The sequence below is a fragment of the Echiichthys vipera genome (assembly GCF_963691815.1).
Source record: "Echiichthys vipera genome assembly, chromosome: X".
In the NCBI taxonomy this organism is placed as follows: domain Eukaryota; kingdom Metazoa; phylum Chordata; class Actinopteri; order Perciformes; family Trachinidae; genus Echiichthys; species Echiichthys vipera.
The window spans coordinates 16,167,997-16,187,094 of NC_139825.1; the positions used below are offsets into that span (position 1 = coordinate 16,167,997).

The following is a 19,098-nucleotide window of genomic DNA, read 5'->3' on the forward strand; positions in this document are numbered from 1 at the left end:
AGTTACTCTAGATAGAGAATAGAACATTTCTCCAGACGTCTGTATCATCCGATGTCCTTCTGCTAATAAATGCCTGCTGGCGCACTAAACTACCAACGACTCTGCTGACTCCAGAAAGCCTCCTGTAGAATTTGAATTACGCAATATATACTCTGCTAGGTCCTTTTGATTGGTGTGAAATTCTGAAAAGTATTGTGTAAAATTCCTACAGTCTTGACTTACCTAAATGTCATTATGGGAAGCCCTGAGGTGTCTCTTAAGATCCGTGGTGTTTTTTCCTGTGATTTTTTGGCTGCATTTCTCTCTTTCTTTATCCACAACACATTCCGTTTTGCTTTCCACGTCTATGTAATGAAAGTGTTTCTTCTTTTCCTCCCAAAGACGACCCCCGGCTGGTGCCACACTTTGTTCTCATGTTTCTTTAGTTGTCGTTAACCCTAAATCTAACGTTAACGCTGACCCACAGCAGCGGCAGCTTCAGAATACAAATAATGCGCGTGTGGGGATTGAGGAAGTGACGTCGTCGAGATGCGAGACTGGGAGAGAAACTTCAAAATAATAACAATAATAACGTGACTAAACGAGACGAAACAACGTTATTTCGTCTAGTTTTCGTCAACGAAAAGGGAGAGACATTTCGTCTTGTTTTTATTCGTCAACGAAATTGCATTATATATTTCGTCTTAGTCATCGTCACATGCCCAGCATTTTCGTTTCGTCTCGTCTAGTTTTCATCACGTGATAAAGGTTCGTTGACGAAGATATTTCGTCATCATTTTCGTTGACGAAAGCAACACTAAGTGTCACTTATGTCAGCTTGATCAGGGCCCATTGGCACCAAATTGATTTAACACTTTGGGTATCCCTTTGGCTTCATTTCCAATGTGGGGGCTATGGTTTGGTTTCGGTTTTGGTGGTTAGTGTTTAAACATGTATGTTTATTACGTAACTTACGTTAATGACATTAGTCAAGGTATTCTCATCAACGGGTTTGTATGATTTTTGAAAAGCTATAACTTACGAAATATGACGTTCTTTTTAACGCTATGAAACATCAACCAGTAGTGGGCCGCAATAGTTGAGGTTAGGCAACAAAAGGTGACGGTTAGGGTAAGGCAGCAACACACTTGTGTAGGACCTCCAGAGGAAGTGCTGTATAAGGAATTCTTTGTGTCTGGTTTCTCTGCCCAGCGTCACAGAAAAGCAACGACAGATAAGACATTGTTTTACCAGAGATAAGGTGTTTTACAACCTCAAACCCTCCTAGGGTAATTAAAAAACCAGAACTCCAGGATGAAGGACCCCTTTTAACCTAAATCAACGCCAAATCTGACCGCAATTCGAACCGGAGGAGCTGTGCTTTGTTTGGAGACAGATGGACTTTCAGTAATTTAATAACTTTGTGTAGATGTTTGGAAAAACAGTTAAAGTTTGATGTTTCATCACAACTGGCTGTTCAAAGAAATTCTTGCAAGTGTGTAACAGTATATGCATTATTTGTATCTTGTTGTGATTATGTTTATGTGGTTTCAGAAGTGCAAAGTCTCTGTCTAATTCCTGAAATATTTTGTGTTTTAATAATAGGCCTGTCACTATATCCAGGAGAGTGTGATGATGTGTAGTATCTGTATCTGTTAAAACTGTCTGCCTAAAGATTTGGTTAAATTGGATATCAGAAAGCTTAATAATGGAAAATCAACCAAAGATAGTTTAATCTCAGAATTAAAATTCTGGCGTAAAAAGCAGTTGATTCGCTCAGAGCCAAAGGGATGGGTTAAACCAAGACCCCACCTCTTCGTTCAACTGTGAGATAAAGGAACAGACAGAGGTGCCCTTAACTCTCTTCTGCATCTCCTCTTCACCCCCCTCTGCACCTCCTCTCCTGCATCTCTACCTTTTCGCACCTCTGACCTCCCCTCCTGCTGTTCGTTCCTTTGTTAACCCAAAGTTAGCAAGAGATGTTACTTTATATTTTGTTCCTTACTAAAGTATTTTCGTTTATTAATCTATTTTTATCGCGTGACTTTTTAAGTTTTCTACGACACGTTTTTTTAATCTTTTATAAGTATAGTTAAACCCCTTGTGCTGTCTTTGCCTTTTTGTCAACCCGCAAACCACCTTCCGGAGGCCAGCCACCTGAAGAGCCACGACGGGACCCGACGAGACCCGCCGGTCCAACCGCGCAGCTGACCCAGTCTACAAACCGAGCCGAGGTCCGCCAAACACCGGGACGCGGACCCACGGAACCTGCAGCTGTACTGTAAGACGCCAGGGCGACTGTAATATCAACGGCAAAGTAAGGTTGGCCTTATAATGCAACTCTTGGTTAAAATGCTGATCCGAGTTCTGTTGGCAGGCTGATTAGAGCTAGCTTTAGTCCGCCAGTGATATTATAAACCAGCCCCGTAGGTCTAAATCACTCTGGTCTTAAGCTTTTATATCGACATTTAACCTTTTTCCTCTTGTCGATTCAGTGTTGCACTATCCTGTATTCTCCTTATTATGTAGTCAAATAAATGTTTATAACCTTATGTCGTGTGAGAGTCTTCCGTTCTGTGCAGAAAGTGTTGGTCCCTGATAAAGGCTGTGGTACGAATTAACACGTTCAAGACGAGACTGATAAAATTGAACAATCAATTACTTTAATTTACTAACAGGTATTAAACCTTCACCAAAGTTTAATAAGCATCCTGTCTTAATTTGGTGTGGTGCCCTTACTTCGAGGTAAAATAAATCCTAAATTTTAACGAGTCGAGTTAATTCATAATTAATTCAGCGACTACGATATTCTAGCCATAACAAAAGTAGGCTTAATCTCCTACACTTGGTTAGGTAACATTAGTGTTTCTCCCATTGGCCCCACTCCTGTGTTCCTACTCGGCTCATAGACTTGAGATGAGATTTTCAATTTGCTTTTCTGGAGGCAAGGAAAGTTTTACAAATATAAAAAGTCCTTTGTTTAAAAATTCAAGATAGAAAGAGTCATAATTAACCATGTTTGCAGTTGTAGGTGTTCTGTCAACAGTTTTACAGACGTCTCTTTTACAAAATTATTTTTTGGGCAGCAGAGGGATTTTTTTGTTGCAAGACTGCGAGTGACCACTGGAAAAAAAAAATCGGCTGCAAGGTTGAGTGGCGGTGACCCTTCCAGGTTTATTAATACATCCATGCAAGAGGTCCTCTCTTAATCAAGAGATCATTGCATACATAATGAATAAGCTATGTGACGTGGGACACATTCATCATAACACCATGTGCAGACACACACACACACACACACACACACGCACACATACATACACACACACACACACACACACACACACACACACACACACACACACACACACACACACACACACACACACACACACACACACACACACAAGGAGATGTTGGCTTTCTTCTGCTGCTGAGCTCATTTTCTGTTTTATCAAGCATATTTGAATGTCCTTTCATCCAGATTTAATTTCCTCTAAACGATTTCTCTCTTCTAATCACTCTGATAAGACGCTGTTTCACAGCAGCCATGATAACGTTCTCTATAAAGGGAACATGCATTACTGAACTGATAAGCAGTAAGAAGAGAAATTATTTGCAACACAACCAGCATCCATGAGTTAGGAAAAGGTGCAGAGAAGTTAAACAGAGGAGTCATGACAGATTTCCCATTCCTGCTCTGTGCACAATCCCAGAGCTGGAAGTGGGATGTGAGAGGGACGAGGCCCTGGGACTGAGATGTTGATAAAATATTAACTCATGCAGGATATTTAAAGCCTCTGACATTCTTTCTGTGGTCGGCATGTTGGAAATGGCCTCCATCAGATGCAGCAAAGATGCAGTTTTGACCTTAAGATAAGTGATCAAGTGAAACGATCCTAATCAAAGATTTACTGGACTCATTGATGTAACACACACCAGGAAGACAGCGACTTGTACAGTTGTACACATTTAAGTTGTGGTTTTAATCTATCATAACTACATTTATCTTTTTTAATTTTTTTATATTGGTATCAGTCATTTTAAATTAAGCTGACGGCCATTGGCTGTTTCTTTAATGCTTTCAGGGGCTTTCATGTCTCCTCTCAGTTTTCATGAAGTTGCACAGAATTGCCTCAATTTATGAATGTTTTATGATTGTGGTGTGTGGTGTTTTCATGCCATTTCTAAGTGCTGCATTCTCAGCCAGGGCTCACTCACAAAGGCATATGTCAAAATCATTTTTCACTACCCTGCTATTTAAATAGTAAATCAAGTAAAGAGCCTGAAATAATTAATTTAAAGTGAACTACGACTTGCAGGTTGTGAAAAATATCCATCACTGGTTTTTATACTTAATATTTGGTGAAAATGCAGTTAGAAATGTCAGTAATCCAATAATAAACCCTTGTGGCTTGTACACTTTCTAATAAGCTATCAGTGCCAAGAGGTATACATGTTATAGTAATAAATCTGTATTGGGATATATGCCTATTTGAGAGTAAAGAGTTAGCCTGTCCACTCAATGTGAAGCTGGAGCCATTAGACTCTAGTCACACTGTTAGCTTAGCATAAAGACTGGAAAAAGTGGAAAACAGCTCGACTGGTTCTATAACAAAATTCACAGACCAGCACAAATCTCCAAAGTGTAAAGTTACGTTTTTACTAGTCAAGTGCCAGAAATGTTTTTTCTGACAACCAGCAGAGACTCCAGCCAGCTAGCTGTTTCCCTATTAACTGTCTTTATGCTAAGCTAAACTAACAATTTCTTGGCTGTGGCTTCATACTGAAGCAAATAAGAGTATTTCACCAAAAATTTCAAACTATTCCTTTAATTAGTTGTTAAAAATTACATTTTCGTCCAGAACCTTTTAAATGTCGACCTCTAAAGAACTATCTAGTCAAGTGTAATTCTGGATGAGGAAGAGGGGTTTTTCACAAACTAAAAAAAGAGTAATTAATCATAAACAAAGCTATTACTTACAACTTAAAAATAAATCCTTTATAAAAAGTGGATTTAACAGAGTTTTTAACAGGTGTTGTTGATCTATTGTGTTGTTGTCCTTTCATTCATAAATCGCTCCACACTAACTGTAACCTTGCAACACAACCAGCTAGGGGCTCCTCAACATGAACTCGCTTCATTTGTATTCCATATGTCCTCCCCTCAGATGACACGGGATTGCCTAACCTCACTTCCATTACTCAGATTAAACTCACTTCTACCTCGAGGATAGCTCGCCGTGTTCATCCATCTACACCTCAGGTCAGACGGCTGTCATGTACTGTACAAACACAACACATTGACACCTGGTGGTGAAGTTTATTGAGCCCTGCGACCTGATAATCACTGGTTTCCCTGTGACCTCTCCCCACTTTGTTTATTCATCCCACCTTGTCATTATGCAAAAGAGGATTTTCTCCGGTTTCCATACTGGAAACTGGTCTTTCATATTACCTCATGTCTCCTGGTTTTGTTTGTGCTTATGAGCTCAGAAGCATCTGCCCACTGTGTGCTCTCTCCGGTTTACCATCCCTTGCGAGATGGGTTGCATGGTTGGCTAACCTTAACCCAGCCCAGAGAGATGGGGTTTGTGTGCTTGCACTCGTTCCCAGTGAAAGGGGCCATCACACTATATGAGTGTATTGATCCCCAATATGATAGTGGAGGGAGCGGGCGTGGACATGTGTCCCATTGTGTCTGGAAACCAAACCCCACTGTTACTTATCTCACCACCAGAAAAGACTCAATTTACGCTTGGCGCACTCACACTGTGAGTATATGCTATGCTTAATACTTATGTACTTTTATTTAAGTAGGTTTTTGAATGTAGTGTATTTCTACAGAGTGGTATTGCTACTTTTACTGTAGTAAAAAAATGTGTTTGTCGTTATTTGACATCTGCAGCCATTAGCCACTTTTTAGATTAAGATTCTACATAAAAACATACAATACATTTTCATTCAATGTGATCCATTGCTGAAGATTAAACCAGTGACTCATAATGTTTTCTCTTGTGGCCCCTTAGTTGGGGGTGCTTAGGTTGTTTGCTCACTTCTCTATTTCATTTTAACAGCCATTTGAGCCCAAACAGTATCCAATATTTCACAAAAACAGCTAAGATTTGAGAAAAGTGCAAAAAATGAATATACAGATTTGTGCAGCAGAAGATCTTTTCTCTCCCATTAATCATCTCACAACCCCTCATTTAAAAGAGGGCTTCTCAGCTGGGAATGACTGGTCTCATCTACCAAATTGTATATTAAAGTTAAAACTTGCCTCAGTAAAATGCTACTTACACACTGATGCATCACTTAACTACCTTGTATTGACTCACTTTTGTTACTTGGAGAATCTAGGATTTTCATGATAATACGTTTACTGAAGTATGATTTATAATGCAGGACATCAACTTAATTATTTTTTGATTATTATATTGGTACTTTCAATTTAGATATCTAATCTAATCTTTACGGGCGGTGTGTGGTGGTTTAGCACTGTTGCCTCACAGCAAGAGAGTTCCTGGTTCGAATCCGGGCTTGGGCCCTTCTGTGTGGAGTTTGCATGTTCTCCACGTGTCTGCTTCGGTTTTCTCCGGGTTGTCTGGCTTCCTCCCACAGTCCAAAGACATGAATTTGTTAGGTTAATTGTTGACTCTAAATTGTCCGTAGGTGTGAATGTGAGTGCAAATGGTTGTCTGTTTGTGTCCATGAGCCCTGTGATAGACTGGTGTCCTGGTCAGGGTGTACCCAGTCTCATGTCTGATGTCTGCTGGGATCGGCTCCAGCCCCCCACGACCCCGATAGGGACAAGCGGTTGCATATGGATGGATGGATGGATGGATCTAATATTTACTAACTGACTGGTGTTGAGCAACCAAGGAACATTGTGTCATTTCTGCAACAACACCCCTAGAGGGCACTAATGCTTTCTTCTTCATTTTCCCTCCTAACTGAACCAACAAGGCTCCAATTAAAGCTGAACATCTGTTTTTTTTTTATTTAATCTTAACTTTAAGTGCAACAACTAGAACCCAGCCACTGTTGTATGCTCAAGAAGCAACTATTTAACCTCAACAGATGCTGCAGAGCTTCTTGTGTGATAACTGATGACTAATATCAGGGAAGGAGTTAATGAGTGTAAAAAGCTCCTGATAACGGGGTGTGGTCTGGTGCCAGGGCAGCCCTGTTGGATTAGCAACAAGTCCCACAGCGCTTGCCTCCTAATTACAAACTGGTAAGCACAGTGCACGCCTGTATGACTGCTCAACCATGCTCCTGTGGGCATGCTACCATACAACACACTGACAAACAACACACATACACACACACTCCTCCCCGGCAACAACAACAACAACAACAGGCAGCAGCGGCCACCTGCAGCAGGCCTGTACTCCTGCTGCCTGTGTCCTTGGTTTGGCTGATCCATCCTGCCTGCCATTCCCTGTTTGCCCTGGTTTCAGCAGAGAAAGCTGCAGAGTGCTGCACTCACTGCATCGCCAGATCAAAGCAAGACTAATGACTACAGCAGAGATGTAGCTACAGCACTGGGGCCCCAAGTGTTCCCGCTCGCCATGTAGAGCTGTACTTAAACCACAAGCAGGCTATAGATAGCAGCTGACACAAGACAAGATGCCAGCTAGTTCTGCCACAGGTGAGAGGGGCAAAAAAATCACCTGAGATATACAGTATAGATATGACATATTACATCTGCTTGTATTATTGCTGATTTGTGGTAGCAGAATTTATACATCTAAAAGAAAGAAAAATTCCCAAACAAAAAGCACCTTTAAGAAAAAAAATAAAAAGCAATGGATAAAGCTCCCTTTTCCCACTGGATAAAAACCCACTAGCACACAACAACATCTGTTTTTGTCTTCAGTGGGGAAAGTTACATTCTGAATTTATTCCTGGAACAAATTATTCTACAGTAATCACAGGTATTTAATGGCACCAGCTATGATCAGCAGTGATAGAAACATGACACCCAGGGGGCCTTTTTCTTCTCCTAGAATGGCAAAGTCATGACCTGCACTACTCTGCCTCTGATAGGCAAGTATTCGTTCATTGGTTGGGTTGTTAGGTTCAGGCATGAGGAGTGAGATCACTTAGGGTAAGAATACCAGGGTGAGCCAGTCAGAGCAGGTGGGTCATGCCTTATCCATCATAGGAAACAAATATAGCACCCGGTGCTAATTCCCCCCCGTGACAAAGCAATGCTATGGTCCGTTGGTCACTTCTGCTTTGTCATCTTTGCCAAAAAATTAGGTCTGTATCTGTTAAAGCAGCACGCGATCATCATTCCAAATTAGTCAGCACTGCAACAATGTCACAAGCCTCCATGCTGCTTTCTAGTGTTTATGAACCCTGCTTTTCAGTGCATTTGTGACATCATATGTCACACACCAGAAAGAAAAAAAACCCACAAAGGTGTACTTGTCTACTGACAAAGAGTATGTGTCATTTTTACCTATTGTGGCTTGCTACAAATGGCTGTCAGGACTGTGCAGCCATGGAAAGATCACTGTGAGGGATTTATTCAAGAAGTTTCTCCTCTGCCATCTCTTTTCCATCCATCTTTCTGTCTCCTCCTCTTCTCATGTTCATCCTCCTGCTCCTATCTCTTTCTCCAACAAAAAGGCTATTAATAGAACACCCTTGCTCTTTTAAACTGCAGAAAGCAAATACCATGCACTTAAAGGGAGGATGAAGCTATAGATACCAGAAGGCATTTGAAAATGTCCTCAACACTGCCTGTGGCTACAAAGACATCTAAGAATAACAACAAAGCAGCCTATGATCGATTCATAGCATTTTGCATCAGCGCAGACACTCTTCGGCTAAAATTAGCGCCTCAAATCATTTGCTAACTAAGGACCTTGCGAACAATGCGGTGCGAGGGAAGAAGGATGGAGAAATATTTGACAAAAAACTCTAACATATTTCTTCTTCATACTAAAAATCCCATTTAAAAAAGTGACACACAATAAACACACTAACCACATTTCAGTTGAATTAGTATTGTCTTCATTATTGATATTACTTTGTCAGGGTTATGATCAGTTGGAAGGATTATATGCTTTTTTAATTTCACATGTTTGTCTTGTCCAAAGATTGTCCTTTTTGTCTTGTAAAGTGCAGATAATACTACGTTTAAAATCCAGACTTCACATACATTATATGGTACATGGTTTTTGCTCCATCATCCATTGGTTATTATTTACAATATTCTCACACATTTCATTTCATAGAAAGAAAATCAATTATGTACCAACATTTCAGGCCTTTATGATACAGTACGGGGGAGGATAGGGGGTGAACAAATGTACATATTGTTTCAGTGGATGCCACACTGGTTCTGGGGGTCAAACAAAAAGAAAACGTTTGTCCTCAAACACACACATGCATACAGATTGCATATTGGTCATCTTGTTTCCCGTATGTATGACTTTTGTTTTTTTGTAGGAGCTTTGTCTCAAAGTGCTGACATTGCAGTTCAAACAAACAAAAGCTCATATTCACATTCAGCCAATGTGTGAGTGTTTGGCGTACAGCAGCAGAATATTTCAAAGTGTGTCTCTTCTGCTTGAAAGGTTTGTTTCAAATGTGCTGTCAGCTCCCAGGATCAACGTGTAATTGCAGCCCATTCTCAATCCTACGGTGTCAAATACCGCCGTTTTGTCTTGCGCCCTTGGCATCTGACATGGATGCACAAGTAACCCTTTAGCTTCTGTATTAAATGTGCCAGGCTTTCAACTGTAGATCAGTCCATGGTGATAGACGCTCAGAGCAAGTGCTCCAGAAGTAAGAGTGAAGGGATTGTAGGGAGGAGATCAGGGTGGTAGATGCGTCAAACAAACACAGGACTTTCACCCAGGAGGCCGTGGCTCGTGTTGTGTCCTGTTAAAGTACAAACTTATACTTATTTTAAACCCACCAGCAATTTCCTGACCCTAACCAAATGGTTTTGTTGCCTAAACATAGCCTTGTATTTCAAATGTTAACCATGCATTCCCAGTGACAGTAGCGGAGCATCACAGTTTGACATGCAGCTACCCAGTGTGTTAAGTGACGCCAAATGGTCCTGACAACTTGTCCGTATGTAACAAGTCGGTATGAGAACGGGTTGGTAATTGCAAGAAAGAAACCTAAAAAATCTGTACTTGAACCTCCTGAACTACCAGCTAATAATCATTCTCTGCATAGATTTCTCAATGTATTCACTGTTGGGCAGCCTTCTTATGTAGTGGATTTGCTGGTGGGTCCCTCAGCAGGTGAGAGATGATATTATTTAGATGCTGTGGTGCTCCCTATGAAGCAATATAACATCACTTCAACTGACTTTGTTTCCACTAAATAAAAACAGTTTACAGATTGAATCTGCGGGTATACAGATGAAGATGATTCAACTGATCTTTGTGTTTTAAGCAGAAATAATTTTTGATATCCATCTACAACATTGTGAACTCCAGTGTTGCTACAGTAAATTTGGCTGAGGTACAGTGACAGATAAATGTTGCATGTTTATGCAACATGTATTGTCTACATTGAAATGAAGACAATAAGATACAATGCATTTGCATGCATAGACATATATTTTTTGGTCAGACTGAGTGTTTTTTCTACATATACAGATATATGCAAATGGCTGTTGCATAAATGCAGCTGTACAACCAGGCTAAGAGACTGACATTCAGTGGTTCTCTCTTTCTTTCTCTCTCGCACACACACACACACACACACACACACGCACGCACGCACGCACGCACGCACGCACGCACGCACGCACGCACGCACGCACGCACGCACGCACGCACGCACGCACGCACACACACACACACACACACACACACACACACACACACACACACACACACACACTCCTACATAGCTGTGCATCAACACACCCACATCAATACTCAACTGATGAACAATAAGATCTTGATTGGACTGTGGAGGTCCATTAAGGTTCATTCTTTTTTTTTAAACAAACATCTACTGTATGTTCTCCGCATAGGCCCCTCCACCAAAGGATTATATTGCTAAACAACTATTTCATCTGGTCCTACCTCGTGTTACAGACCATTTAAACATCTCAATCCACCTTCATGCTACTCTTGGGAAAGCAACAAATAAAACTGCTCCAGTTTATGTACTAAAATTCTCTAAAAAGCCTTTCAAGATACATGTAAGCAGATACAGAGCTGGACGGAGGGATGACTCAGAAGCCTCGTGTCAGGCAGTTGAACAAGGACATCCTGAGCACATATTGGCAGCGATGGTGTAAAAACATTCTGCTACTGCAGGTTAAAGACTGTAGTGAACACAATGAAACCCTAAGAATAAACATGAACATCCTGGCGTGACAGATTTCATCCAGGCAGTTCTTGCTACAGACCTTAGCCTAATCCATCACCTTTCTAATTATATAAGACATCTGCAAAAAGATGAAGAAAGGCAAGACACTAAGAAGTGAAGTCAGAAGACCTCTAGGTTGGTCAATATCTGCTACACTGCTGCTAATTAACACTTCCCATATTGACGTTACTGCCTTTGACTGTTCCTTGGCAGTGTTGAGCAATCGGTGGATAAGTCTCAGCTGGACACGATCCTAGAATCAGAATTCACATCCGATGCCAACTTTAAAAACAGATTAAGCTTCTGGCATCAAAGAGTTCTCAGCCAGACTTCATTTAAACTCAAGACCAATACCTATTTAACGCCAACAAAAATGTTTCTGATACAAGACTTTGGTGAGGGATGATACAGTTCTGAACAATGCCCTGCCTTTCAACAGTTAGTTTACAGAAGGCATTTTTATACTACGTGAAGCAAACTTTTTGTATCTGAACGTGTGTCGGGATTGCTGGGGAACTCACTAGTAAAGAATATGAATTTGAGTGTCTTTGGCACTCTAAAAAGATAGATATAATAGAAATTGTGTTCAGAACCATTATTATTGTGAGCTGCGCTTTGTGGAAAGGCTCTTGCTTTCTCTTAAACGTTGCTTTTTAAAGTTTAAAGTCTCCGATAAAAGTATATGTGTACTGTATATGTGTCCTGTCTGTTTACATATATTTTATATATTTATATAAGAAATAAATATATCTATTGTAATAATTAGATTTCTTTTGTCTGGCTTCTTCTTTGATCTTAAATGCATGCATCTAGGAATGTTTTTGAGGTCATGCAACACTAGGAGATTAGCGTAAACCCAGATAAAAAGGCAGTTGGGGAGGGAAGCATTATTCTATACATTAATCCTTTTAAGTTGCTGTTTTGACCATGATGACATGATTGACTAACTTGTGAAAAAGACAGCACTGCAAGCTTATCACAACTGCAACTCGGATTAATGTCCAACACTAGAGTGTGATTTCACGCCTCAAATCAGCTGATGACAGCGACCCAGCGAAAGTTTAACACGATGACTTCTATGTGGAATGTAAATATCGACGAGGACATCCCATCCTGTTAAGTGTAGGATTTGGCCCTTATGATTATTCCTTAAGAAATCCTCTAACATACAGCTTTAGGTTCTTATAACAGCTACGTACCTGCAGGCATCCTTTTTAAAAGTGTGGACATGTATAGAAGGCAGTGTAAAGACAAATATACAGTGTGATGAAGCAAGTGGCAGTTGAGAAACAAGTGGAAATTCTCATTCAGATAAAAATGTCATGCAATAATCTACTGACTATGTTTACTACTAACAGCACCTACCTACCTACCTACTGGCTATCAGTGAAGTCACAGTTAACCTACCTATCTATTTGAATAAGTACTGTGTGTGTGTCTGTGTGTGAAACTGTGAAAAAACAAGAAAAAACATTCAAGTTGTCCTCAAAGCTCTGCAGTAAGACCAGTTTTTGGTGAATGGAAGGGGGGAAGCTTGCATTGCAATAGATACAGTACATGTAAGACCAAAGCAGTGAAAAGTCAAGGCCATTCTCAGTCATTCATCAGATACTGATGTCTGCTGGGAAAAAAGGTGTCAAACCATGAGCTAAGCTCTGATGGCTGTCATTCATCCTTGAAAAAAACGTGGTGTACTTAACCACCGACCTCGTCACAAGTCACCCACAGTCCATTTCAGCGCTGGAGTGGGCTTGCTTTATGCTCACACATCCTCTTATTTCTAAATGGTGTAGTGTAAGACAGTTTTCGTTTTAATTGGCTCCAGTAAGCAGCATATGTAGCAAGGAGGGCTCTTCAGAGAGCGCATGGCAGAGCAGTGTGCCTTGGGAAATGAGGGACAGAGGAACAGGGGGCTTGTGTTGCTTTTTTTTCTTTTTGAAAGCAATACTTTTTTTTTTCTTGCTGTGTTTCTCCATTTTTCTTTTCTTTTCATGCACTACTGTTGGCTACTGTTGTGAGAAGGACATTTTTAGGCTTTTTTTTTTTTTAACAAGCAGCCACACACACAAAAGCCAACTCCATGCAGAAATGCAAAATTTTAAATTTCGCTCTGTTTGACAGTTATCAGGAGTGTTAAGGGCAAGCTGTGAGGAGTGAGAATATGATGAGTGAGGAGTGAGTGAATGGTCTCTGTAGTATCTTTTTTAACTGTTTATCGTCAACATTCTGAATTCTATTGCCTTGATTTTTCCAGCACACGTGGCTGTTCACCTGTCCCATCCAGTTGCTCAGCTCCACATTTCCTGCTGTGTCGGGGAGGAAAACAGTAGACAACTACACATCTGTGAGCATTTTGGTGATGTTAACATAGTTTGTGTTTGCCAGCGTGCAGTTGGCTGTCTTAAGGTTCTCCTCCTGAAAGTCCTCACGACTGTTGTTCACAGCCTCCTGGATCTCCATATAGTCCGATTTACTGATGGTGGAGCCGCTCCGGCTCTTCTTCAGCTCCTCGGCCGAATCTGCCTTGGGCACGTTGACCTGCAGGTACTGCGCCTGTTCCTCACCTTCAGTCTCGCGGTGATAGAAGTAGTTGAAGTTGGACACAATGACAGGCACGGGCAAGGCAATGGTCAGCACACCTGCAATGGCGCAGAGGGAGCCAACAATCTTTCCACCGATTGTAGTTGGGACCATATCACCATAGCCGACAGTTGTCATGGACACCACCGCCCACCAAAAAGCATCCGGGATGCTCTCGAACTGCGACTCGGGCTCGTCTGCTTCAGCAAAGTAGACGGCGCTTGAGAAAAGTATGACACCTATGAAGAGGAAGAATATGAGCAGGCCAAGCTCTCTCATGCTGGCTTTCAGGGTCTGACCCAAAATCTGAAGCCCCTTGGAGTGACGTGACAGCTTGAATATTCTGAACACTCGTACTAAGCGGATGACCCTGAGAATAGCTAAAGACATGGCTTGCTGACCAGCTTGACCATCATCTGGCTTTTCTGCGAGCTCTGTGCCAAGAGTGATGAAGTAAGGGATGATAGCAACAATATCAATAATGTTCATTATATTACCAAAAAAGCCTGCTTTGCTGGGGCAGGCAAAGAAGCGCACTAGAAACTCAAAGGAGAACCATATAATGCAGAGAGTCTCCAGGATAAAGAAGGGGTCAGTGAAGTAGGTGGATGTATAGCTGATGATTGTGGTGTTGGTCTCAGGATAATAGACTTCAGACTTGTGCATATCGTCATCATCATTGCGGAAAACCGGGAGGGTCTCCAAGCAGAAACTGACAATAGATATCAGGATGACCATGACAGAGATTATGGCAATAATCCTAGCAGGACCTGAGCTCTCTGGGTACTCGAACAGCAGCCACACCTGTCTCTGAAACTCATTATCAGGAAGAGGCCGCTCCTCCTCCTTGATGAAACCCTCGTCTTCTCTGAATATCTCGATGGCCTCGTCACCCAGCTCATAGAAGCGAATCTCCTCTGAGAAAATATCAAGGGTGACGTTGACTGGCCTTCTTAGCCGTCCCCCTGATTGGTAGTAATACAATATGGCATCAAAGCTAGGTCTGTTCCTATCGAAAAAGTACTCGTTCCTCAGCGGGTCAAAATACCGCATCCTCTTTTTGGGGTCCCCCAGCAGAGTCTCTGGGAACTGGGAGAGGGTTTTGAGTTGAGTCTCAAAGCGGAGCCCTGAGATGTTGATGACCACCCGCTCACAACACTCATGGTCATCCGGGTCGTAGTCCTGCGGGTTGCCTGGGTGTGCAGCCGCCTCGTCAGAGGGGTCGCCTGTGGCAACAGTCATTCTGCAGGGGGAGGAGGCCTGCAGTTTTCAATGAGTGTGGGTCCTGCAGCCTGGAGAACTGCAGGCAGGGGCCAGGAGAGGGAGGGGGCTCAACACCGTAAAGACCTGACGGCCACAGGATGTCAACTAGGATCTGACTGCATGTAGGACAGATAAAGCAAAGACAGACACAAGGTCAGGTAAACCGGAGACATGATTCAGCACTCAATACTTTTTAGACCAGAGATATCAGAAATTTGCTCTAAACAACTGAAAATAGATAACAATTAAGCAACCCTCTGAAACAATGTCGGTACATTTAATACAAATTATGTAAAGTTATACTGCAATTGATATAATAATGAATCAGCTCATGGAAACTTGATTCTAACACTCCTGCTCATGAATTGGCAAATCAATATGCAAATAAGCTATCCACCTTGAATATAAATTGCTTCAATGCAGGTAAACTCTAGGGCTAACTGGCATATAAAACACACAGATGCTCATAAATTAGGACACTGATCTGCTGCAATGACAAAAACCCCTGAAATAAATGGAACTACCTTTTTTTTTGCTGAGAAGCCATGCATGAATATGGCAATGCAGCAGGCATCATATAGACAGTATCCTGTCTAGAATATCATTGAAAACCACTGCAGTCTAAACACACAAGACGCTTGTGAAAGTACAGCTGTACCAAACAAGCACACACATGCTTCATATTAACTGACTTCAGTTTAGTTTAGTTGGAGCATTTTAGTCTTTAAATGGTGCATGTCTCTGAAATATTCAGAAACATCTATAAATAATTGATTCATAGAAGGAAATAGGTTCCAAGAGAAAAAACTATATCTCTTGTCTGCATCATACAGCAGTGGTTTTAAAAAATGAAATGAAACAGAACAAATCTATAACTGCAGGCTAGATTACACATTATCCATTTAAGTGCAAACCAGTGCATTAACTAGCCAACAACATGCCAAGACTCTAATACATATAATCGACATCAGAGATGATATTTGCTGCTTTATCTTGATCTCCAAACATACCTGCAGACATATTTTTCACATCAGATGTGAGTTGATGCTGGACACTGGTACTCGGTGGTGAATAACCAGCTGCGACAATCAGGTCCTCGGAACGGGTAAAAAAAAAATCCAATTTGGGGCAGTCGATGACATTCAACTCATGTTGTCTGCAGCATCCTCGCCGTGTACACTGGGTAGCCTACAGTATATGCGGGTGTGTCCTCGCTTTTCCCCTCCCCGACTCCTCTCCTCCGGGTAGGCTGTCGTGGGATGGCGATGGGGGGGGGGGGGGGTCAGATCAAGGAGGTGCTGGTGCTTCCCTTAATAACCAAAGGTGCTGGGATCAGCAGAATGATCTGCCTCCGCTGCTCCCCTCCAAGCCATCGTTACAGTGTGACGAGCTGTGACTGCCGACAGCCGCAAAGGTAACCGGTCCTGATAAGGTGCTCAGAGAGGAAACATCTGCAAAAGGGAGGGAAAAAAGCGAGGCGGAGGAGGGAGAGGGCTTAAAAAAGATAATCTTATTACCAAGATGTAATAATTAGACGCGCTCTGGGACATGCAACATTAATGAGTCCTCTTTTCGTTTCAGTATGAAATAAATCTGCCAGTCTGTTTATTACTTTTTTTAAGCATGTACGCGCCACATGAAGCATATCCACAAGCATCCAGAGTCTGAGCTGCAGAGTCAAGTGCGTCCCAACGTTTAGTGCACGTTTAGACACACTTCTGCGAGACACTGACATGAAACGACATGCATGAAAGAAAGAATCGCCTTGTGCGCAGTGGACTACAAGATTATGCAATTACACTGAGCCAGAGCCTTGCGCACAAACACAAACACACGCACACATGCACGCACGCGCGCATACACACACACACACACACACACACACACACACACACACACACACACACACTCAAACTCACACATATGAAGTGGCCTGAATTGTCTCACTTCGACAGGTGTGTGGGGTTTTTTGTCGGTGATTTCTGGATGAAATATTTCTGTAGTCAGCAGTGGCCGCTGGAGGATAAAGCTTAGTCAAACCTGCATTCGGACACTGCTATGCATACCAAGAGACGTGCCGGCTGATGGAAAAGGCAAGGGCAAAAAAACGCGCTCTCCATCTCCACTGAACACTCCTTACCTTATCTGCAGTGTGGGCAATTTAAAGGGGTACACATCTTCAGTATTGTTCAGCAGCACTGTTGTTGATCAGCTGGTTTCATTTTGTCACACTGCAATGCCAAATATAGGCAAATGAGCATTTATTATTTTTTAGCAAGATCATGACTCTCAACATGACAATAGTACAGTAACTGAAGCTGTTATTCTACTACCTCAATTTCATAGCGTATATATCCAATTTTGTACCAATAGCAATGCATGTTTAGGGGGATGGAATCTTTTCTGAGCTTTATTGTTGAAATTATTAGAATATACAGCAGCAAAAAAAACATGTATTCACTTTCTGTTAACCATTAGTTATTTTTGTAACCTTTACTGGCAACAAGCTTCATCAATATTAGATAGGAGGGTGACTAAAATAGAGGAAAAACTCCATTGTGCTCTGCTACATTCAGAACAAAGACCAAACTGATCAATAGTAAATCCTCTCCCTGCTATTCAAACTGGAGCAGGTGATGCAAGCACCATGGCCAGAAATGACCTCCTGAGAAAGCCAAAGGTCAGCGGGAATCCCTCGTATGTTAAGAGGAGGGAGGTGAACGAGGACAGCGGGATGATTTGTATGAGACTCAGCTTTGCCAAGGACCCAAGACCACCATGGCTCCCAGCCTAGTCCCTTCTGTGTGCCTGCCTGCCTCGTCCTTTCTGTCTGCCTGCCTGCTGTCACACATGCAGATACCTCTAACTATCTTTTAATGGCTTTCCCAGGTTCCTCATGACAGAACAGCCATTATTTATGAGCCGAGGGCCTGTTACAAAGACTGTTAATGCAGGCTCTAAAGCACAGTTCACTTTGCATTAGCTGTCTTGCTTTAATTAAAAGTGAAGGGTCCCAGCACTCTCCTTTTGCAAGTTTTAATCTCATGGTGACATGAGAATGGGTGATTGCGTGTTGGTTGGCACAAGAGATTGTCAATGATGATTTTGTGTTCAAGATAGTCTCAAAAGCTCAATAAAATGGGTTGAACCTGACATGGTCTGCTATACTTTTTCTTTGTGTTTTTTCTGTTAACTTTGACCCTAAGAACCAATAATTAGAGGGTCTGATCTGCCGGATCATCAGTGGGTTGCGTAGGCTGTCAGTAAATTGGGGCTATTTTAGTGTATGCACCCGTTATTTTTTATCAGAAAAATATGAAAAATTATTTTTTTTCCTCAACTCATCAGTGGGTTGCGTAGGCTGTTGGTAATTGCATTCCAGATACACAGAACACATGTGCTGACAGCATCCACTGAAAAATAACTCTTAAAACACATTTCTACATGATTTTGCAATTGAGTTTTTATTGAATTTTAGGCTACCTACCCAGGAGACAAACCCCCCTTTTTAAAAAAAAAAAAAAAAAAAAAAAAAAAAACAGGCATTGAGTGTTATAAAAGGTTGTTTACTTTAAATGATATCTAGGACCTTCCAGGATCACAACCTGGGTGGACAACCTGGTCAAATAGCTGCTGGAAAGCTACAGGGGTGGATATAGAAAAGAAAATTGGAACCTCGGTTTAAGCGAGGGCAATGCAGGTCAATTAGGGATTTATTTTAACTTATAGATATCATTATGCAACTTTGCAAGTGGACTACTGACATTAAAGTGTAATTCTAGCGTCATCATCCCATGGTCTTTTTTGGCAATTGAATAAAATCAAATAAGCCATCAAGACAGTTTTTTCATGTAACAACTGTTAACGGAGAAATCCGGGAAAGTCACCAACAGTCGCTAACGGCACTGGAAACACTGA

General features: G+C 41.6%; 1 protein-coding gene across 1 annotated transcript; it reads right to left on the reverse strand.

Annotated features, from left to right (window-relative positions):
* Positions 1–13,671: 13,671 nt before the first annotated feature.
* Positions 13,672–15,159, reverse strand: LOC310965356 (potassium voltage-gated channel subfamily A member 2; the record flags this gene model as incomplete). Its single annotated transcript, XM_083938906.1, has 1 exon — positions 13,672–15,159. The coding sequence occupies one exon, from the start codon at positions 15,157–15,159 to the stop codon at positions 13,672–13,674; it is 1,488 nt and encodes a 495-aa protein (XP_083795032.1).
* Positions 15,160–19,098: the final 3,939 nt, after the last annotated feature.